Below are 22,541 nucleotides of genomic sequence, written 5' to 3'. Positions count from 1 at the left end.
AGAAGGAAAAATCCAACAGCCAGCAGTGGTGGAAAACAAATCCTAGGAGAGGAGAAGGCCAGGAGAGGAAGGGAATGAGAATTCCCTGGGAATGATCTCCAAGCCACCAGCCAGGGACTTCAGGAGGTGTTCGACCATCAGGGAATGGGGAACAGATTTGTTATCAATAAAATCCTTTAAGATCCCAAATCCTTTGGAGACTGGAATGCGGCAAGGGCCTGAGGGGCTGGAAAATGCCAAGAGATTTTGTTTGGGTTTTCTGTTTTTCCTTATAAATTTACTGTTTTAGCAGAAATCCCAATTTTTTTTCCCATATGGCAGAGTACAAATTTAGGAGTGATCTTTTTCAAATTTAGGAGTGGTTTTTTTAAGGAATAAAGCAGGAAATTAAGGAATGCTGAGGAGGAAGACTGGCGAGGAGTGATCCAGGTGGGAATTCCTCAAGGAGATGAGAACAATTTGGGATCAGCTTGGAGACCTTTCCCATTTCCCATGCCAAGGTGGCCACAGCCTGATCCACTTCTATCCCAGGGATTTACCCTGGGAATGGTGCTGGAATAACTCTGGATGGCTTCTCCTCCCACTAAACTGGCTCGTCCTGGGATTTTATCCATGGACAGAGGGGAATTTGAGGAGACCTCTCTCTCCTGCCCTTTTCCGACTGCATTCCCAACCCTAACGTTCCAGCCAGTTGACATTTCCCCTCTTGAAAGGGCACCAGTGATGTGGAAAATTTTGTTAAATTTTGTTAAATTTTGTTAACTGCATTTATCCATGGACAGAGGGGAATTTGAGGAGACCTCTCTCTCCTGCCCTTTTCCGACTGCATTCCCAACCCTAACGTTCCAGCCAGTTGACATTTCCCCTCTGGAAAGGGCACCAGTGATGTGGAAAATAAATTTTGTTAAATTTTGTTAAATTTTGTTAACTGCACCTGATGGATGTGGGATTTATTCCTTGGAAATGGCTCGGCACCAACCTTTTCTCCTTTTTCCCCAGGAATTCCCGAGGCGCCGTCGCTCCCTGAGGCTCCTGGTTCGCCCTGGAAGGAGCCAAGGTGAAATCATGGCTAATGTGGGCTTGGAAAGGCTGGGATTTTGGGATTTAACTGGTTTTTCCTTGGATTAGAGTTATTTACTGAGTGTCACCTCAGTCTGGGCACGGGTGGTGCTCCAGGAGGGGGAAAATTCCCATTAAAATGGAAAAGAGCCTGTGGAGCATCGGGATTGGGATGGATGAACTCGGCTGAGGAGGTGAGTAAAGATCCCAATCCCAATATCCAAGAATCCTCACCCAATCCGTGCTGATTTATGGGAACAGACCCAGGAAAACCCAGTTCATGCCCTTTGGAAGAAACGGGCATTTTCCAGAGGTGGATTTGGGAAAACTTCTGGGAAAACTCTGGTGGGATGACCTTTAATGTCCCTTCCCAAACCATTCCATGATCCTGTGATGGTTCAGATCCTCACCTTTGGCCCACGCTGTCCATTCAACCCTGGAATTCCCGGTTTTCCAGGACTGCCAACTTCTCCCTGTGGATGGAAAAGCAGTGGAGGGGCTGTGAGGACAAAGAGCCCCCAAAACATTGGGAAAACTCTGGAAAAGCAAGGAAAGGGATGACACTCAGAGACGAAGTCTCACCTCAGCCTAGAAATTCCAGATCACTAAAATTTAACTATTAATGAATGAGACAAATCAACAAACCAACACTAATTTAAATAATAACCAAGATAATTGGGAATCCTTAAAACCGATTATCCCAACTCCAAGCTCACCTGGAGGGAAGCAGGTGGGGAATTCCCTGGATAAAAATTCAGTTACCAAATGGAGCGGGGCTGATGAATCCAAATGTTAATAACGGCAATAATAAAAATAATGTTAATTTTAAAAATTATTATAACCACAATAACAACAACAACAACACTGCCTCTGTCACCAACAGCTCCCATTCCTCTTATCCAGCTTCCCAATCCATCCATAAAAAGCCCATTAAGGCTCATTGGATGTTGTTTACTGATAAGGAACTAATGCTGATGATAAGAGCCCGGCACCAATTTAGACCTGAGCCCAGGCCGTTGCTAAGCCACGGATCAGGAGGGATTTGGGCTGGGTTTGGTTTAGCTTTTAACCCTAGATTATCCCAAAGTTCCCTGCAAACCTTAAAACTTCCCAATCCATGATTCCCTGCTCTTCATATCTCTTCCAGGAGGGATTTTCCCCCAGAAATTTGGATGGATTCCATGGGATCAGGAGGAATTTGGGCTGGGTTTAGTTTATTTTTAACCCTAGATTATCCCAAAGTTCCCTACAAGCCTTAAAGCTTCCAGATCCATGATTCCCTGTTCTTCATAGCTCTTCCAGGAGGGATTTTCCCCCCAAAATTTGGATGGATTATTAGGATTTCATGCCAGGGATGAGGAGGGATTTGGGCTGGGTTTAGTTTCATTTTTAACCCTAGATTATCCCAAAGTTCCCTGCAAGCCTTAAAGCTTCCCAATCCATGATTCCCTGCTCTTCACAGGCCTACCAGGAGGGATTTCCCCACAGAAATTGGGATGGATTCCATGCCATGGATCAGGAGGGATTTGGGCTGGGTTTAGTTTAGTTTTTAACCCTAGATTATCCCAAAATTCCCTACAAGCCTTAAAGCTTCCAGATCCATGATTCCCTGCTCTTCATAGTTCTTCCAGGAGGGATTTTCCCCCAAAAATTTGGATGGATTATTAGGATTCCATGCCATGGATCAGGAGGGATTTGGGTTGGGTTTAGTTTCGTTTTTAACCCTAGATGATCCCAAAGTTCCCTGCAAAACCTTAAAACTTCCCAATCCATGATTCCCTGCTCTTCATAGCTCTTCCAGAAGGGATTTTCTCCCAGAAACTGGGATGGACTTAATGCCAGGGATCAGGAGGGATTTGGGCTGGGTTTAGTTTAGTTTTTAACCCTAGATTATCCCAAAGTTCCCTGCAAGATTTAAAGCTTCCTCATCCATGATTCCCTGCTTTTCACAGGCCTTCCAGGAGGGATTTCCCCACAGAAATTTGGATGGATTCCTTAGGATTCCATGCCAGGGATCAGGAGGGGTTTGGGCTGGGTTTAGTTTCGTTTTTAACCCTGGATTATCCCAAAGTTCCCTGCAAGATTTAAAGCTTCCTCATCCATGATTCCCTGCTTTTCACAGGCCTTCCAGGAGGGATTTCCCCACAGAAATTTGGATGGATTCCTCAGGATTCCATGCATGACGTTTTCTTGGGAATGAGTGGGAAGCAGTTTTGGGAACGGGGCAGCTGGAGCAGGGTGGAAAGCTGGCCTTGCCTCACCTTGGCCCCTTTGGCTCCGGGAGCGCCGATCCGGCCTGGAAGCCCCCGCAAGCCCTGGGAATTAAGGAGATGACAGGGAATGAGGACAGAGGAGGAATTCTGGGGCTGCTGGAAGCTGCTGCCCCACCTCTGCTCATCCCAGCCTTTATTCCCCAGGATCACGGAGCGGCTGAGGTTGGAAGGAGCTCTGGAGAACGTTTCTCCAGCAGTGCCATCCACAGCTCTTCCACCATGTTCCCAGGGATTTTGGGCATCTCCAAGGATGGGGATTTCCTGGGATCTCATCCCTGTCCTACCTTTGTCCCTTTCTGCCCGGTGTCACCAGTGGTCCCAGGGTCACCTTTCCCTCCCTACATGGAAAAAAAAAGGACAAAGCAGATGAATTTTCAGGGATAACGGGCCAAAATCCCAACCACGTGCCGGAAGTTTTTTGGGAGCCTCCCTGTTGTGAAGGAGCTGATCCCAGGAAATCCATGAGGGATTTAGTGAAGGATTCCTTGGTTTCCTGCTCTCCACCAGGCAGAGAGGGACTTGGGATGTGAAGGGAATTGAGATTTGGGCGTTGGTAAGAAACAGAGGAAAGCTCAGGCTGGGAAACGCGGGATAAGTTAGAAATTTTGGGATATGGACGTGCTGGGAACTGGAGGAGGACAACTCCCAAAAACCAGGCCAGGATGTGTCTTGGAGACTTTTCCAGGATTTGGAAAGGACACTGAAGGGGACCCTGAGGAAAGCCCTGAGGCCTTCAGGGGGTGGGAAGGGGAAGGAATGTGGGATTTGGGAAGGAGGGGACAGAAATGTGGGATTTGGGAAATAGGGGACAGGAATGTGGGATGTGGGAAGGAGGAGACAGGAAAGGGGGATCTGGGAAAGTACTACAAGGAATGTGAGACGCAGGAAAGCACAGACAGGAATGTGGGATCTGGGAAGGATTGGACAGGAATGTGGGATCTGGGAAAACACAGACAGGATTGTGGGATCTGGGAAGGCACAGAGAGGAATGTGGAATTTGAGAAGGATCAGACAGGAATGTGGGATTTGGGAAGAAGCAGAGAGGAATGTGGGATCCAGGAAGGCACAGAGAGGAATGTGGAATTTGGGAAGGCACAGAGAGGAATGTGGGATTTAGGAAGACCCAAAAGGAATGTAGGATCTGTGAAGGAGACAGGAATGTGGGATTTGGGAAGGAGACAGGAATGTGGGATTTAGGAAGACACAAACAGGAATGTGGAATTTGGGAAGGATCAGACAGGAATGTGGGATCCAGGAAGGCCCAAAAGGAATGTGGGATCTGGGAAGAAGCAGAGAGGAATGTGGGGTCCAGGAAGGCACAGACGGGAATGTGGGATTTAGGAAGGCCCAAAAGGAATGTCCGATCTGTGAAGGAGACAGGAATGTGGGATCTGGGAAGACACAAACAGGAATGTGGGATTTGGGAAGGATCAGAGAGGAATGTGAGATCCAGGAAAGCACAGACAGGAATGCGGGATCTGGGAAGGAGCAGAGAGGAATGTGGAATCCAGGAAGGCGCAGACAGGAATGTGGGATTTAGGAAGGAGCAGAGAGGAATGTGGGATCTGGGAAGGAGCAGACAGGAATATGGGATCCAGGAAAGCACCAAAAGGAATGTGGGATTTGGGAAGGAGCAGAGAGGAATGTGGAATCCAGGAAGGCGCAGACAGGAATGTGGGATCTCATTCCTGAGATGCAGCAAAGCACAGACAGGAATTTGGGATTTGGGAAGGCACAGACAGGAATGTGGGATTTGGGAAGGCACAGACAGGAGTGTGGGATTTGGGAAGGAGCAGACAGGAATGTGGGATTTGGGAAGGCACAGACAGGAATGTGGGATTTGGGAAGGAGCAGACAGGAATGTGGGATTTGGGAAGGAGCAGACAGGAATGTGGGATTTGGGAAGGCACAGACAGGAATGTGGGATTTGGGAAGGCACAGACAGGAATGTGGGATCTGGGAAGGAGCAGACAGGAATGTGGGATCTGGGAAGGCACAGACAGGAATATGGGATCTGGGAAGGAGCAGACAGGAATGTGGGATCTGGGAAGGAGCAGACAGGAATGTGGGATTTGGGAAGGCACAGACAGGAATGTGGGATTTGGGGAGGCACAGACAGGAATATGGGATCTGGGAAGGAGCAGACAGGAATACGGGATCCAGGAAAGCACCAAAAGGAGTGTGGGATCCAGGAAGGAGCAGAGCCTTTCCCAAACAATCCGTGTCCCTTCCTGCCACTCACCGTCTTCCCCTTCTGCCCCTGCAGGCCTCTGTCACCTTTGGCTCCCTTGATCCCGTTCTTCCCGTCCACTCCTGCTGCACCCTGCCAGAAAGTTGGGAAAAATTCATTCCAGAGCCTGTTTTTTTTTCAGGGAAGAGGGATGAGGACAGTGCAGGTGGAATCCCAGCTGCAGGATCCGTCAGTCCCAGGGCAGAAGCTCCCCCGGGAGCAGCCCCAAGGCCCGAGGTCGGGATTGGTTCCCATTCCTCACCCCAATTCCATGGATTGTAAATCCCAGCAAGGGAAACCTGGGAGGGGGTGAATTTGTAATTCCAGCTGGGGAAATTGTGGCAGCAAAATCCAGGCAATGAGATTTAGATGGGGTTGGGAATGGGAACAGGGATTTAAGGAATGATTTTTGGGGGCTGCAGGTTTTTTATCCCATTTTGGAATTTTTTTGGCTGCTGGAGCCACATCCAGCACTGGGAGCTCACTTTATGGAGTCTCCCATTGTTGTGGTAGCAGATAAAGCTGCTAAAAATCCTCTTTTTTAAACTTATTTTTAAATTTTAAATTTTTCCCAAGGTTGCTGCAGTCTCCTCATCCATCCTGGCCAATTTTCATGGCATTTTCCAGCTCCTGGATGTGATGGAAAAATTGGATTTATCCCCACTTGAGCCCCTCTCAGGGGAGAATGAATTGGCTGCTTGAGCAAATCAGGAGCTGAACAGGTGGAATTCTCTGCTTGGAATTTGTTTGCTGTGGTTGTTGGAAGGAAACAAATTCATTAAGATAAAAAAAAAATCAGATCTGTGTGCCAGGGACTCCCTGGATCAGGGGAAATCCATGTTCCCCCATATTCCAGGCACAGATATCTCTTTATTGGTAACTGTTTATTGACACAATCAATAGAAAATTCCATCTGGGGACGTAAACAAACCATAAAACCCTGGGAAAATGGGAATATTTCTGTTTGCTGGCACAGATTGGAGGGCAATAAACCATTTGTGTGGTGGTTAAATCCCACAAATCCGGGATACCTTCAAGTGCCTGGAGTCTTGAAGGAGCTGGGAGCTGGGATCAGAGCAGGAACGGCTCAAAAAGCTTCTTTTTGTGCACAAAAAACTGAGATTAATTAGTTCTCCTAACTTAATTTAAGTTTTAATACTTCTCTTAATTATCCCAAATATCTCCAGAGCAGGTTTTCCATGTTTTCCTGTTCAACTAATCTTCCTGCTTTCCGGGAGATCCTTCTCGTTCTGAGAGAATCCCAGATGGTTTTAGTTAAACTAAGTTTAACTAAAGTTAAACTCACTTAAGGACGTGCTGAAGGAAAGCTGGGTCTAAGCCCGGCCTGCTTAGTCCAGGCAACGTAAATAAGATTTAGACCCGGATTTTATCTCTCCATAATTGGTTTGCTGCTTGTCCTGGGCTGGGCAGATTTTGGAATATGGATTGGAATGTTTAAAATCGTAAGGATGTGCTGGAAAGCTGGGTCTAAGCCTGGCCTACATGTTCAGGCATCATAAACAAGATTTAGACCCGGGTTTTATCTCTCTAGAATTGGTTTGCTGCTTGTCCTGGGCTGGAGAGACTTTGGAATATGGATTGGAATGTTTAAAATTGTAAGGATGTGCTGAAGGAAAGCTGGGTCTAAGCCTGGCCTACATGTTCAGGCATCATAAACAAGATTTAGACCCGGGTTTTATCTCTCTGTAACTGGTTTGCTGCTTGTCCTGGACTGGAGAGATCTTGGAATATGGATTGGAATATTTAAAATCGTAAGGATGTGCTGGAAAGCTGGGTCTAAGCCTGGCCTACATGTTCAGGCATCATAAACAAGATTTAGACCCGGGTTTTATCTCTCTGTAACTGGTTTGCTGCTTGTCCTGGACTGGAGAGATCTTGGAATATGGATTGGAATATTTAAAATCGTAAGGATGTGCTGGAAAGCTGGGTCTAAGCCTGGCCTACATGTTCAGGCATCATAAACAAGATTTAGGCCCGGGTTTTATCTCTCTAGAATTGGTTTGCTGCTTGCCCTGGGCTGGAGAGACTTTGGAATATGGATATTGGATATTGGAATGTTTGAAATTTTGGATATTGGAATGTTTAAAATCATAAGGATGTGCTGGAAAGCTGGGTTTAAGCCTGGCCTGCTTAGTCCAGGCTACATAAATAAGATTTAAACCTGGGTTTTATCTCTCCATAAGTGGTTTCCTGCTGGAGAGATTTTGGAATGTGGATTGGAATGTTTAAAATCGGGATTGGACGTGGCCTGAAAGGGAAGAAGATCATGGAGGTGACGCTTTCTCAGGACAGGGAAAAGATGGATTGGAGGAATTTAAAGAGAAAAAAAAAAAAAAAAAGAGGGAAAAAAAAATGCAAAGAAGCCAAATGGAAATTTGTTCCCTTGGATTTCGTGCCAGGGAAGCCAAGGCCGGACAATAAATGGGAGCAAATTAAAATTTAACTGGCAATTTAAAGGCAATTACTGCGGGAATGCTGGGAGCAGACTCCGGCTCTTTGGATTTGGGATTCGAACCTTGCTGACGCAGAGAGGCTGAGTCACCCACCCTGTGACGCAGAGAAACCTCGGATCCTCCGCTCCCGGGGCAAAAATTCCCGCGGAGCTCCGGGCTGGAGGAGCCGGGGATGAGCAGGGACACGCCGGGAAAGGCTGGAATCCCTCGGGATGCTCCCCCAAAGGATGGAGATGTTTGAAGGCGCACATCAAAAGGAGGATGAATCCCCCCAAAACTTCTCCTGAAAGGTTCTGCGCCTCCTGGGGTCCCGCTCCTCAATATTTGATGGGATGATGCAAATGGAATTTCCACCCTGGAGCTCCAGCTGTGGTTTTAGCCTTTTCCTGCTGGAAAAGGTTAAAATCTGCTTTTATTTGCTGCAGTTTTGAGCTTTTTTCCCCCCCCACTAAAATTTGGTGTTTGGGGTGGGAATTTCTTGGTTTAGTGGAAAATTCCCCCTGGTGGGGGGTTTGGAATGAGAGGATCTGGGAGGGAATGATCCAACCCTCAGCATTTTAGGATTCTGTGTGATCCCAGTTTTCCTGGGAAACTTAAAATCCATCATAAACTCAAATTCCTGCTTGTAAACCATTCCCACTCCTGCTGAACTCCCAGTCTGGCGCGCTCCAGGGATTCAGGATCCCTGGAAAACCAAATCAGGGAGCAAGAAACGAGGGGAAAGAGCATTAAAAAATCAGAGTTTTGGGGAGAATAACGGGTTAATCCCTTGTAATTTTAATGCACAATCACAGGGAATAAAGAAGAGGAGCTGGAAGCCCGAGTCCACGATCCAAATGACGAGTTAATGGGAATAAAAAGCAGCAATTGGAACATAAAAGAGGGAAGCGAGGCAGGAAACAGCAAAATAAAAAGGGAGCAGAGCTTTTAGAAAAGAGGGGAAAGGAGGAGGAGGCGCCTGGAATATCAAAACTGAACCCGCGTGTGAAGTCAAGTGGATCCATTGAAATTTTCCCAGGAATAATTGCAGGGAGAAGACACAAATGCTGTCAGCCCGGCTGGGAACTTCCATGGATCAGAAAATTGGGAGAGAAAATGGATGAGGGCGCCGAAATCGCTGCCGGGGAATTCAGCGGGAGCAGCAATTGTTGGCAATTTGTGGGAATAAAGGGTGGGATTAGAGGGAAATGAAGGAAAATGAGGAGCACGAGGCTGTGCCTGGAAGATTTGGTGGAGGATCCAGGCAGGATGGGAGTTCTGTCCTTGGAAAATCCTTGGGAAAAGAGGATTTGGGGAATGAGGGACGGCTCGGGAATAACTCAGGGAAGGAATAATCCAAGTGGGAGCCTGTAGGAAATGAAGTGGGAGCTTAATTCCCATCAGGATCCTCCCTCAGGTGCCTGAATGGATGGGAATGATGGGTGGGAATTCCCTAAATCTTCCAATAAAACCAGTGGGAAGTGAACCTGGCAGAGTGGCCCCGGGGGGGGTGAATTCCAGAATTTATCCTGGATCCTCCAGCAGTGTCCCAGCTCGGATCTGGCTTTTGGAATTTTGGGAATGTGGTGAGGGATCAAATCCCAGCTTTGCTCTGCACCAGCAGAATCCCAGGATATTTCCAAAAGGAAAATTCCTTGGCTTTGCTCAGATGGTGGATGGCAGGACACCTTTTTGTGGGAGTTATTATCCCCAAAATCCAGGGAAAACCAAGATTGCTGGGATCCCTTTGCACTCAGCAAACTTTGCTCCGTTCCTGGATGGATTCACCCCATGGAGTCAGGTGTTCCCTACAAAACAATTCCATAAATATCCTCAATCCAGCCCCTAGCAGTGCTGATCCCAGGTCTTCCAGCACATTCCGGTCTCGAGGCTTTGGCCAAGTGCTCAGAAGGTTGTTTATAATTACTAATAACAATAATAATTAATACAATAGCTAATCGGATGAGGGCATTTTCCTCAGGGAGCAATTCCCACTCGGGATTCCAGGCCTGTCAATAATTCCGTGGCTGTGACCGGGAATCAATGGGAATTTATTTCTTTGGACAACCTTGGAAATTTGGAGTTTGGGCCCGTAATTTAAGAGCTGGACTCGATGATCCTGGTGGGTCCTTTCCAACTCCAAATATTCCATGATTCCGTGATCCTGGGAGTCTTTGGGGCTTGGAGACTTTTCCACTCGGGGCGAATACACCAAAGGCATTAAAAACATTAAATAAATGTATTTTTCTTGTGTTAATGCAAAATCATGGAATGGTTTGGGTGGGAAGGGACCTTAAATCCCATCCAGCTCCAATCCCAAGGGCAGGGAAACCTCCCACTATCCCAGGTTCCTCCAAGCCCTGTCCGACCTGGCCTTGGACATTTCCAGGGATGAGGCATCCATAATTTTTTTTAGGAATTCAGTGCCAGGGCATCCTGAACCTCCCAGAGAGGAATTTCTTCCACAAGCCACAACCCCAAACCCCTGGCTGTGATCCCTGATATCCAGGCTGGTTTTCCAGCAGAACCTCCTGGAACACGGACTTTGGGGAGCAGCTCCGAGTTCCCACGGCCTCTTCCCACCCTTTCCCAAATTCCTGGCCGTGGGAGAGGACCAGGGCCCTTCTCCCCACCCAGGGTTTGGAAAGGCAGGGAAACGTTTCCCGACTCACGGAAGATCCCGGCGAGCTCGGCTCTCCTGGCTCCCCCTGCAAGGAAAGCGGGGATGAGTTACCCTGGGGAGGAGCTGAGATCCCTCGGAAACAGGGAATGCTCTAGGAATTCTGGAAAAGGGACAAGGAGAGCTTTGAGGAGCTCCTTACAGCAGCAGCTGGAATATCCCAAATATCCCTGCTGGAAAACAACGGATTCCACGGACTCTAAATGGAGCTTGGAGAACATCTCTCACCTCCCTCCTGGAATATTGACATTCCAGCAACTCCTTACTGACCATTCCAGCCTGGGAAAGCTCCCAGAGCGCTCTGCTCCATTAAAATCTTCAGGATTTTCCTGGAAAAGTGCAGCTGCTGCTGCTTTTCCAGAGCTTCAGTCATTCCAATCAGCAATTTTGGGGAGGGAATGAGGGATTATATCCCATGGGAAAACCAGGGATGGGATTTTCCACCTCAGTCCTGGCAGGAGATGCCTCAAGTTTGGAGCTCACCTTCTGTCCCACGGGTCCTCTGCTCCCGAAAAGTCCCATCATTCCCTTGGATCCAGCTTCTCCTTTGATTCCCTAAAACGTTAAAATCCCTGTTAAATACGTTGTGAGCACCTGCCCTTTGGGATTTATCCATGGAAAAACCCATGGAGATAACCAAGATGACCAAAAGCACCATTTTCATATCAAAATTCCATCCCGGGGGTCGGGAAGAAAGCCACCAGTGCCAGGAGATGGCAGGAACCTCTGGGAATTGTTCTGGAGAAGATTCCTTGGTGGGGATTGAAGGAAAACAGGCAGGGAGGGGGTTTGGATCCTCGGGATGAGGATCCTCTATCTCTGCCAAAAATCCAGGAGAAGACCCTGCTGGGTTCACTGGGGCTGGAGATTTCACTCTCCAAAGTCATCCAGATATTTATCGGAGAGGAGATGTTTGTGTGTTATTTTATGGATTATTTTTCATGGATTATTTTTTTCTGGAATATTTTAGTGGGTTATTTTTTATGGATTAATTATTATGGAGGATTTTTCATCAGAGCCCAATCGGACAAATGAAATACATGGAATTTTATCTGACCTTAAAAAACATGGGAAAATCTCCAAGATTTTCCTTCATTTTGAGGACCTGAGCAGCGGGATCAGAAAAGGGCAGGATCTGCCTCTTCCCAAGGGGCATGGAATTTTATCCGACTTTAAAAACATGGGAAAATCTCCAAGATTTTCCTTCATTTTGAGGACCTGAGCAGCGGGATCAGAAAAGGGCAGGATCTGCCTCTTCCCAAGGGGCATGGAATTTTATCCGACTTTAAAAACATGGGAGACTCTCCAAGAGTTTCCTTCGCTTTGGGGGCTTGAGCAGCGGGATCAGAAAAGGGCAGGATCTGCCTCTTCCCAAGGGACATGGAATTTTATCCGACTTTAAAAACATGGAAGAATCTCCAAGAGTTTCCTTGGCTTTGGGGACCTGAGCACGGGATCAGAGAAGGGCAGGATCTTCCTCTTCCCACGGGATGTGCCCACCTCGGATCAGGCAACGACTTTAAAAACATGGAAGAATCTCCAAGAGTTTCCTTGGCTTTGGGGACCTGAGCACGGGATCAGAAAAGGGCAGGATCTGCCTCTTCCCAAGGGATGTGCCCACCTTGGATCAGCCAGTTCCCACCTGGACTACACCGGGATCCAGCTTCCCGTGGGAAATAGCAGGAGCTGGATGTGTCACTGCTGCTGCAGGAACTCAAATTTATTCAGTCCTGGGTCAGGCTTGTGAAGCCAAAGCCATTTCCGTGAGATGGAAATTGGGATGAGTAGGACGCGGAGACGGGAGCTGTGACTCAGCGGGGAGTGGGAGAATTCTGTGATTCCTCCCAGGAAAACGGGGCTGGGTTGGGACCTGGGATGAGCTCCCGGGGAGCAGAGGGAGAGGGAGGAGCTGTGCCACCAGCCAGGGACACAACAGGGACACGGGAGCCGCCCGAGCCTTGCCAAGAGCATTCCAGAGGCTCCAGGAGCAGGGACGGCTCCCGGAGGGAGAGGGGGATGTGGGAATGGAATGGTCGCTTTTCCCAGTGGGACACCTGAGAAATGGGAAGTGTTTGGGGTCCCCAAACCCTGGCCCAGCCCCCTCCTCTCCCTGTCGGTGCTGGAATTGGGTGTGGCTGTGTTTCCAGGAGAATCCCAGGATGGTTTGGGATGGAAGTGACTTTAAAGATCCCCCAGCTCCAATCCCAGCTGTGGGACACCCTCCATGATCCCAGGTTGCTCCAAGCCGTGTCCATCCTGGCCTTGGGTACTTCCAGGGATCCAGGGGCATCCGTAATTTTTCTGGGAATTCCTTTCACCACCCTCAGTCCCTTCCTCACAGGCTTTGGGAAGTTCCCACCTTTTCTCCTACGGGTCCGTCCTCTCCCTTCTCGCCTTTGTCTCCATCAAAACCTGGCAGTCCCTGCTCACCCTGAAAGGAAAACCAGGAATTGGTGAATTTGAGTTATTCCACCTCTCCTGGAAGGATCCAGCTGGATCCAAGTGCTGATCCCGAGCAGGGAAGGGACAGCTTGGAAAGCCAAACTTACGGGATCTCCTTTGGTGCCTTTGTAGCCTTGGGGTCCAAAAATTGTCATGGATTCACCCTGGAGAAAGGAAAAACAGGGAAAGGGATACACCAGGAGCTCATGGATCCCACTGGGAATGCAGTGATCAAACAACATTAATTATTAGGGTTAATCACCCTTAATTAAAAGCTGGATTATGAACGTGCCCAGAAAACCCCAAATCCTGAGGTTTCCCAGTGGCTTTCTGTCCCTAAAAACGTTGGACACCACTGGGGTTATCCCAGCACATTTTTCCAGATGGAAAGGGACAACGGGATCATTCCCTGATCCCAGTGCTGGGACAGATTCCGTGAGTGACCCCTGGCTTTGTCACTCAGGGGATTTCCAGCTCTTCCCGGCTGCGGGAAGCGGCCACAGGCAGGACAGGGAATGGAGCTGTCCGTGGTGTCCCAGATTATGGAGCTGAGGAATGGCACCAAGGTCACCCCTCAGAGGGGTTTGGGGGGTGACACCCCCACAGTGTCACCCCTGGGAGCCACAGGGACACGGGAACCCCACGGACACATCCGTGCCGAGCTCCCAGGGGCTGGAATCCTGGTTATTCCAAGGAATGTGTCCGCTCCGGAGAAGGGATGGTTGTGTCTCCAAAGGTGGGCAGCTGGGTTCCCTTTGGAAAAAATTCCTTTCACTCAACTGCCTTCAGTGCAAATATTCCTGATCCCGGTGATTCTGCCCTGCTGGGGTTTTACCAACTCCACGTCCGTCGATATTCCCAAAAATCTGACATTTTTTTTTGGACTCTGTCCAACCCTCTCCACAGGACCCTGCCCGAATTCTGGTTTCATACACATTCCTCCTTCCCAGCTGTCTGACAGAGCCAGGATGGGGCTCAACAAATTTTGGGAATAAAAGGGAGACTGAAAATCCTGCAGTTTAATCCGTGGAGTTATTCCTACACCCATCCAGGGAGAACGAGATGGAAAATGAAGCTGGAATCAGGTGGAACAAACTCAAGCCAGTTTTTCCCTCCGGCTCCCGTTTTATCTCCGATTCCACCTCATCTTTTACGAAGGCATCCTTCGGAAAACTCATCCCACATTCCTTCGGCTCGGGAAGAGCTCCGAGGCCTCCTCACGAAGCAAATTAAGAATTGATTGGTCTCCGGGGCGAGTTCCTTTCCAGAGGAGCTTCCTCAGAGACAAATGGGCCTTAATCACGGAATATTGCGTGACTCAAAGGCGGCATCATCGCGGAGCTTTTCCAAAACCTCATTTTCCAACCAGCCATTCCGGCCAGGAAGGGACTCGACAAAACGCCGGGCACGAGTTCAGCGGTTTCTGAGCATTTTCCAGGAGCACTTGAGGAGTTATTTTCCCATTACCTGTCAGGAGCCAGCTCGGGCTGGTGGAAATTAAGGTTGGCTTTGGGGTCAGCTGCTCATTCCAAAAATCAGGGGGAATTTTCTTCCTCTCTTAATTCAGGATTTTTGTGCCCCAGCAAATTGTTCCTAAAATTACTTTTATTTTATTTTTTTTTTGGTGGTTGTTGTGCTTTGTAGGATCCTGTCAAATCCATCCCACAAACTCAGCTCCGAGAGACGTTTCCAGTGCGAGGATGGAATAAAAAAATTTGATTTAAACTGGTGGAGACCCCCAAAAAGGAGGGGAAAAATCCAGGTGTTGCCTCCTCTTAATTTCATAGGCAAAGAGAGGATGGATCCAGGCTTTTCTGGGAGCCACGCAGTGAAAGGAAAACCCCAAAAATCTGGAATGTCCTTACTTGTTCTCCCTTTGGTCCCAGAAGTCCCCGATCACCCTAAAAACAGGAAAAGAAAAAAAAAAAGGTGAATTATTCCTTTTTTATTTCCTCAGGACATTGATTCCCACTCCAAGCCACTTAAACCTCCTGGAGCTGGAAGTCAGATCCTCTGGACACCCTGGAAAACCCTCAGTTTGCCATGAAATGTTGTGGAAAATCCAAATTTATGGCGCTGACAATGAATAAAACCCCAGGGCACTGAGGTGCTTTTCCTGACTCCGTGCCCAGCACAATGTGGGATTGCTGCTGGATTTCCCATCCCGATGGGATTCAGCACCTCCATCCTGCAGGGCTGGGATGGCGTCCTAAAAATGAAGGATTTCCCAAATTTCCCCCTCAAATCTTTTAATGGGATCTGTATGGAATAGGAGCTGGAGTGCAGAGCACACGAGGCTGATCCAGCTCATTCCCAGGAAATCCTGGGATGATTCCCAAAGGCTGATCCAGGGGCTCTCCCAGCCCATTTCCAGAGATCCTGGGATTATTCCCAAAGGCTGATCCAGGGGCTCTCCCAGCCCATTCCCAAAGATCCTGGGATTATTCCCAAAGGCTGATCCAGGGGCTCTTCCAGCCCATTCCCAGGAAATCCTGGGATTACTCCCAAAGGCTGATCCAGGGGCTCTCCCAGTGCATTCCCAGGGAATCCTTGGATTATCCCACTGGTTTAAATAGAAGGTGCTCCCCGCAACACCAGGGAACCATGTGGAGAAAAGAGTTGTAGATAAAATTGGAGTTTTAGATAATAAAATTTGAGTTGTAGATAACAAAATAGGAGTTTTAGATAAGATGAGAGTTGCAGACAAGATAAATTTTGTAGATAAGATCAGTTCTTACCCTTTGGCCTTTCACGCCTGGGAAGCCTTTTGGACCCTGGAAAAACACATTAAAAATACGTGAGAATCCACAAAAACAGGAGGAAAGCGGGAAGGTGAGAAAATTGGGAAAGAAACGCCTCCATCCGAAGGTGGAGCTGCTTCCAGGGATGGGCTCCAGCATGGAAAACCCGCTGGAAGAACCAGCACAGGAGCTCCTACTTTAATCCCCTGTGCACCACCGGGATCTCCTGGCAGGTGGAAAAATTCAGCCAAATTCCCTCATTTTGAGAATCCCAGTGGGATTTTTGGACCCTCAGCATCAAGGAAAAGCTGGGTTGCTCCAAGAGGTTCCTCCAAGGTGGATGTGGATCCTGGATGGGGATCTCCAGATCCCATGGAGGGTGGGAAGTGCATTTGGGGAGGTGAAAAGCCATCGTGGTCACCCCTGCTTGCTAAATTCCCGGGAATATGCAGAAATATGGGAATTTCCATCTCCAGGGACACCTCCCACTATCCCAGGGTGCTCCAAGCCTCGTCCAACCTGGCCTTGGACACTTCCGGGCATGAGGCAGCCACAACTTTTCTGGGAATTCTGTGCCAGGACCTCCCCAGCCTCACAGGGAAGAATTGCTTCCCAATATCCCGTTTATCCCTGTCCTATTCCAGTTTAAAGCCATTCCCCCACTTCCTATTGCTCCGTGTCCTTATAAAAAATCCTCTTCCTTTCATTCCATGAAAAACAACAGCCTAATAAATAATAATTAATAAATAATAATGAGTTTATCCACATTCCAGCTGCCATTTGTGTCTCTCCCTGCTCAGCCCCCTCCAGTGGAACAAGAGCCTGAAATTCCTGCCCTGAAATTCCTGACAACAGCAGGCAGGGATTGAAATTCCAGGAGATTTTCCAAACCTTGGGATGAGCCACCCAAATGGACAAGGACAGCAAGGAATTCACAGGATTTCCACTTCCCCATCCCACTGGAATTCAGGTTCCCAAATCTCCATTTCCCACTGGAAGAATCCCATTTTATTTCTCTCATGGCGATTCTGCCAGCCGCGGATCCGTGGTTTCCCGGGAATTTTGGAACACTCACCATCATTCCAGGGGGACCCCGCATTCCCACGATGCCCTCGTCGCCCTGGGGGACACAGAGGGGCAGGGACAGCGATGAGGAACACAGGGATCCCAAACCCACCAACCATCCCGCTGGGAATGGGGCAGGCAGAATTCCCCGTCTCCAGAGGACCTGTCCAACCTCCTCATCCCTCCATCGGGATTAGGAGCCGGGGGTTCTTATGGATCGGGATGGAAGAGCTGCACTGGAGGGCCCATGGAGGCCTCCTTGGGTTGGCCCTACAGCACCCGCCTTTAAACCTCAGGAATTGCCCAAATTCCAAACAACTGAGGCCAAATTTAGGTCTCCCATATGAAGCCAACGCAACCCGAGATCCTGGGATTCAGAGTTTTGCCGGAGTCGGAAGAGCAGAAACATTATTCCATCATTTCCTTTGGATGAGGAAGCTCCAGCGAGGTTTACCCACAGCTGCTGACATTTCCAGGGAGTGTTTTGCCTCAGGGGCCTCATCCCAAAGCAGGTGGGGAGTTTGTCCCGATGGATTGGGACATAAAATCCCAATTTATTTGTGGGACAGCCACAGGAGCAGCAAATTTAAACATGGCCTCCGATTCCGACTTTGTCTTTTCCGGAACGAGACCAAAACTTCTCAGGGATAGGACAAAAAGGGACTTTTGCTGCTTCAGGAATTTCTGGGATGGGTGGGAAGGAGGTGATGGATGAAGCTGCCTCCGAAGGGGGCTGGAGGCTGCAGGAATCCAAGCCTGGAATATTTATGGATGGACCTACTCGAGGGCCAGGGAATCCATGGGGACCTCTTGGGCCAGCGGCTCCAATGCCAGCTTCTCCCTGGAAAGCAGAGAATTCCAGAGGTGTCACCGGGAGCAGGGAAACCCCACCCCACAATTCCTGATTGGTTTGGCCAGGACTGAAGTCCCAGGAAGACTCAGGATACTCAATTCCATGGATTTTCTGCTGTTCTCTCTGGAGGGTGCTCCAGGAACCATGGGAGGAAGGGAGCGAGGGTGGAATGGGATGAAGAAGGATGGGGTCAGGGATGAGGAGCCAGGAGAAGGCAGGGATTTGTCCCATTCCCATCCCAGGATTTCTGCTCATGACTTTCCCGGGAAGGTGGCACTGACCTTGTTGCCTTTGGGTCCAGGTGTCCCAGGAATTCCCTGCAGGACAAGGAGAACAAATAAACAAACAAAAGGGAGGATTTGCTTCGGAAGTGCTCAGTGCTCTCCTACCCCAACATTCCCAGAGGATCGAAGCCCATCCAGCCCAGATCCCTCATCCATCCCTCCCAAAAGGCACAGGGAATATTTACAAATCCACCTCTTTTCCTGGGGATCCTGATGGTCCCAGGGGCCCAGGAGATCCGCTCCGGCCTCTCCTCCCACGTTCCCCCTGGAAAACAAAACCCTTTGAGAGGAGAACACGGATGGGAAAGGTCCCGACTTCCCTGATCCAGACAAAAGCAGGAGCTGGTGATCCGGGTGTTCCCTGCACTGGCAGGAATTCCGTCATGGAAAGGTGGTCAGGTTTGGCAGGGGCTGCCCAGGGAGGTTTGGAGTGTCCATCCCTGGAGGTGTCCAAGGAATTCCTGGAGGGGGATTTGGCACAGCTTGGGCTCCTTGATCTTGGAGGGTTTTCCCAACCTCAGTGATCCTGGAATTCTGGGATTCCTCCCTCTGTTCCCAGGGATTAATGACCCCAACATTCCAGCTGCCATCCCCACGGCCACTCCTTCCCAGTCCCCTCCTCCAGCCGCACCATTAAATTCCCAGGAAGAACAACTCCCTGGGAGCTCCACTGGTTTCTCTTGGAACCTGAGGATCATCCCATCATTCTAATCATTCCCGGTACCTTTCCTTTCCCAACTGGGATTTGTTCCCACTTCCCTGACCACCTCCAGGCTCAGGAAGACCTGGAATTGTGCGGGTTTGTCCCACAGGGAACAGCTGGCCTGGGCAGTCTGCTCATTGTGGTCACCTTGAGGTGACAAACACATTCCATGGTGTCTCCTCACCTTCTGTCCTGGAATTCCGGGCACACCCGGAGCCCCTCTGTCCCCCTGGGATCCGGGAGTGCCGGCGTTGCCGCGAATTCCTTGGATGCCCTGAGCTCCTGGAGGTCCCGGGGCCCCGGGCTCGCCCTGGTGAGGGAATCACAAGGAATTGGGATGTTGGGTGGGATTTGCTGGGGGTCCTGGAGAAAGTCTGGGATGTCTCCTTGAATTCCCACAACCAGTGTGTGGAATTTGGGACACCACTCCCAGTCCCGATCCATGAGGAGATCCAAGGGCTGGAGAAATTGTCACTGAATTTGGGATCTCTTTTCTTCCCAAGTTTTGGTGACAAAAGGGCTTTTCCATGGCTAAATGAGGACAGAGCCTTTAGCTCCCGATCTGTGGGGAATTCAAACATCCCAGGGATCCCTGGAGCTCATTCCTGCTGCGCCCACCATTCCCTGGATTTTTTTTTCCCCCAGCCTGAGATGTCCCTGCTGATTGCAGAGGGGTCAGCCCAAACCCTTCCATGATTCCGTATTTATCCTCAGGATCTCCCTCTGGAATGGCCCTTTGGAGGACACAGAGCATTCCCAAATCCTTCTCCTGCCTTTCCAGGATGATTTTGGTGCTTTCCCTTTGCAGCCACTTCCGTGCTCCACACCCAGCAGTGGAAAACCAGGATGACAAAGAGGAAAAACCCAGGATAAAAATGAAATTCCAAGCGAGATTCAACCTTACCTTAAATCCAGGTGGCCCAGCCTGGCCAGTGGGACCTCTGAACCCAATTCCTGGCTCTCCCTGTGAAAGGAAAATCAGGAAAAGTCAGGAATTCTCCTTCCAGTGTGAACCCAGCGGAGGGAGAGTTTGATTCGTGCTGCTCCGTGGAGATCCAGCTGAAATCCCACAGAGCTGATCCCATTCCAAGGGTTCCTGCAGAGCCCTCGTCTCCTCTGGATGATCTGAGCTGGAGAGACAAAGCTGCTGGGAATCTGCGCTGGAAAAGAGGGAGCTGGAGTGTTCCCGGGAATGTTAGCCCAGGATTCTGGATCAGACGAATTCCCTGGCATTCATGACTTTTTCCCAAGATGTCCTGTCCATGTGATCCTCCTGGAGTATTCCCAGGAACGTTATCCCACAATTCTGGGTCAGACCCATTCCCTGGCATTCATGACTCATTCCCAAGATGTCTTGTCCATCCTCCTGGAATATTCCCGGGAACGTTATCCCAGGATTCTGGGTCAAACACATTTCCTGTCGTGACTCTTCCCCAAGGTGTCCTGTCCAGGTGATCCTCCTGGAATATTCCTGGGAACATTATCTTAGGACTCTGGGTCAGACTCATTCCCTGGCGTTCATAACTAATTCCTGAGGTGACCTGTCCATGTGATCCTTCTGGAATATTCCCGGGAATGTTATCCCACAATTCTGGGTCAGACTCATCCCCTGGCATTCATGACTGTTTCCCAAGGTGACCTGTCCATGTGATCCTCCTGGAATATTCCTGGTAACGTTATCCCAGGATTCTGGGTCAGACACATTCCATGGCATTCATGACTCTTTCCCAAGGTGACCTGTCCATGTGATCCTCCTGGAATATTCCTGGGAATGGTATCCTACGATTCTCGGTCAAACACATTCCCTGTCATGACTCATTCCCGAGGTGACCTGTCCATGTGATCCTCCTGGAATATTCCTGGGAATAGCATCACAGGACTCTGGGTCAGATACATTTCCTGTCATGACTCATTCCCAAGATGTCCTGTCCAGCTGATCCTCCTGGAATCCTGGAATGGAGCCCAGCCACGCCTCAGGAGGTGACCCGGACGCAGATCCCGAGGTGGGAAGGTGGGATATGGGAAAAGCAGGAAAAGTCACTCCTGGCTCCACCAGCTTCGTCCTTTACCTTTTGACCTTCTTCCCCTCGGTCTCCTTTCGTGCCCTGGGGAATAAAGAGAGGATTCCGAGGTCATGGAATTGCCACCCCTGAGCAGGAGATTTCCAAGGATTCTCTGCCTGGCATGTGGGGAGAAAACCTGGGAAAACACCCTCATTCCAAGGAATTCAGTGATGGGATGAGAGGGGAGATCAAAGGCCCCTCTCAGGTCGTGTCTGGGTGAGGGACATCAATCTCTACTTCAATTATTGGGATTTTTGGGCTAATTTTAAGGTAATTGTTTAAAAAGAAATATTAATTATTATAAAATAATAATTAACGGCTTTAAAAATAATTGCTTTAAAATAAATAAATTATTTTCAAACACCAAAATTATCAATTTAAATTAATTTATTTTGGTGTCATGCACTGTTTTGTTCTACCCTGAGAGTTTCAGCTGCTCCATAATAAATAATTCTGATGAAGATATTTTTGTCTAATTATTTTTTAATAATAAATAATTAATTTTTAAATATAATTTTTTTTTTGCCATCATGAGTCCTTCTGGAAAAAGTTTCACATGCAGCTCTGTAATTCCTTAGATTTAATCCATTGATATCCCAGGGTTGGGATTGGATCCAGCCCCACCCAGGCTGCTCTTGGAGGAGATTCCCAAATAAACTTTGGAGCAGATTCCCAAATAAACTTTGGAGCCGATTCCAGCACTCACCTTCTCTCCAGGCTCTCCCACGTCCCCAGGCTGTCCCTGCAAGACAAAATTCCCTTTCCAGCCTCTTCTCTTCCCTCCTTTTCTCCCAGGATTCCATCCAAAATTCCCCATGGGATTCTGCCTTCACCAATTCTCCTGGAATTCCGTGTCCCGCCCCCCTGGATCTGCCACCTGCTCCCTATAAATTTTCACTGCCCAAAGTATCCATGAAATAAGGTTTTTTTTGTGGCATTTTTTCCATCCCTATCCTTGTGCCAGGGCTGGAATTTCCTTGTCCATCCCATCTTTTAGCTCTCTTATCCAGCCGAAAACGAACACTTTGAATTTTCGGTGCCATAGAACAAAATAATTCCATCATTTAGGCTGGAAAATTCCTCAAAAATCACCAAATCCAACCTTCAAATTTTGGATTTTCTCCTGAGATGTGTGGGAAACTGCTGGAATTTCAAAGGATCAGGCTGGAAAACCCCATCCCTACCTTTTCTCCTTTGTCTCCACGGGATCCAGGAGCTCCCATTTCTCCCTGGAAAACAACCAATCCCCCAATAAAATCAATCCCAAAAATTCATTATTCCTAGGAATTTTCCCTTCCCTCTTTGCACTGCTTGAATTTTTGGAATCAGAGGATAGAATAATTCCATCATTTAGGCTGAAAAATTCCTCAAAAATCGTTAAATCCAACCTTTAAATTTTGCATTTCCTCCTGAGCGTGGCAGATGTGTGGAAAAACTGCTGGAATTTGGGAACAAAACCCCCAGGAAGGTTTGGGGATAAAGCTGGGAATGTTCTTTTTATTCCAAACCCAGTTTCCATTGGATCTGATTGTCCTCTCCATGGGCATATTCCCAACTTTCCAGACCCTCTCAGCACAGGGAATCCTGGTTTCAAAGGATCGGGAAAACCCCATCCCTACCTTTTCTCCTTTGTCTCCACGGGATCCAGGAGCTCCCATTTCTCCCTGGAAAACAACCAATCCCCCAATAAAATCA

The 22,541-nt window shown here is 48.7% G+C and overlaps 1 protein-coding gene across 1 annotated transcript in view; it reads right to left on the bottom strand.

Annotated features, from left to right (window-relative positions):
* The window catches only part of LOC120503462 (collagen alpha-1(VII) chain-like), a 102,289-nt gene that overhangs the window by 14,010 nt on the left and 65,738 nt on the right, over window positions 1-22,541 (bottom strand). The window contains exons 57-76 of the mRNA XM_039711952.1: window positions 22,466-22,510; window positions 21,553-21,588; window positions 20,853-20,888; window positions 19,688-19,747; window positions 18,968-19,093; window positions 18,274-18,345; window positions 18,078-18,113; window positions 17,725-17,784; window positions 16,954-16,998; window positions 15,876-15,911; window positions 15,003-15,038; window positions 13,245-13,301; window positions 13,055-13,126; window positions 11,179-11,250; window positions 10,688-10,723; window positions 5,575-5,655; window positions 3,617-3,670; window positions 3,321-3,374; window positions 1,470-1,532; window positions 980-1,042 (exon numbers count right to left, since the gene is read on the bottom strand). Of these exons, the coding sequence (XP_039567886.1) occupies window positions 980-1,042; window positions 1,470-1,532; window positions 3,321-3,374; window positions 3,617-3,670; window positions 5,575-5,655; window positions 10,688-10,723; window positions 11,179-11,250; window positions 13,055-13,126; window positions 13,245-13,301; window positions 15,003-15,038; window positions 15,876-15,911; window positions 16,954-16,998; window positions 17,725-17,784; window positions 18,078-18,113; window positions 18,274-18,345; window positions 18,968-19,093; window positions 19,688-19,747; window positions 20,853-20,888; window positions 21,553-21,588; window positions 22,466-22,510 (1,140 nt within the window). The remainder of the gene's footprint in view (window positions 1-979; window positions 1,043-1,469; window positions 1,533-3,320; window positions 3,375-3,616; window positions 3,671-5,574; window positions 5,656-10,687; window positions 10,724-11,178; window positions 11,251-13,054; window positions 13,127-13,244; window positions 13,302-15,002; window positions 15,039-15,875; window positions 15,912-16,953; window positions 16,999-17,724; window positions 17,785-18,077; window positions 18,114-18,273; window positions 18,346-18,967; window positions 19,094-19,687; window positions 19,748-20,852; window positions 20,889-21,552; window positions 21,589-22,465; window positions 22,511-22,541) is intronic.

Source organism: Passer montanus, unplaced genomic scaffold (assembly GCF_014805655.1).
Source record: "Passer montanus isolate IOZ18808 unplaced genomic scaffold, ASM1480565v1 scaffold259, whole genome shotgun sequence".
NCBI classification, from domain to species: domain Eukaryota; kingdom Metazoa; phylum Chordata; class Aves; order Passeriformes; family Passeridae; genus Passer; species Passer montanus.
This window is presented reverse-complemented; position numbering and strand designations above follow the sequence as displayed.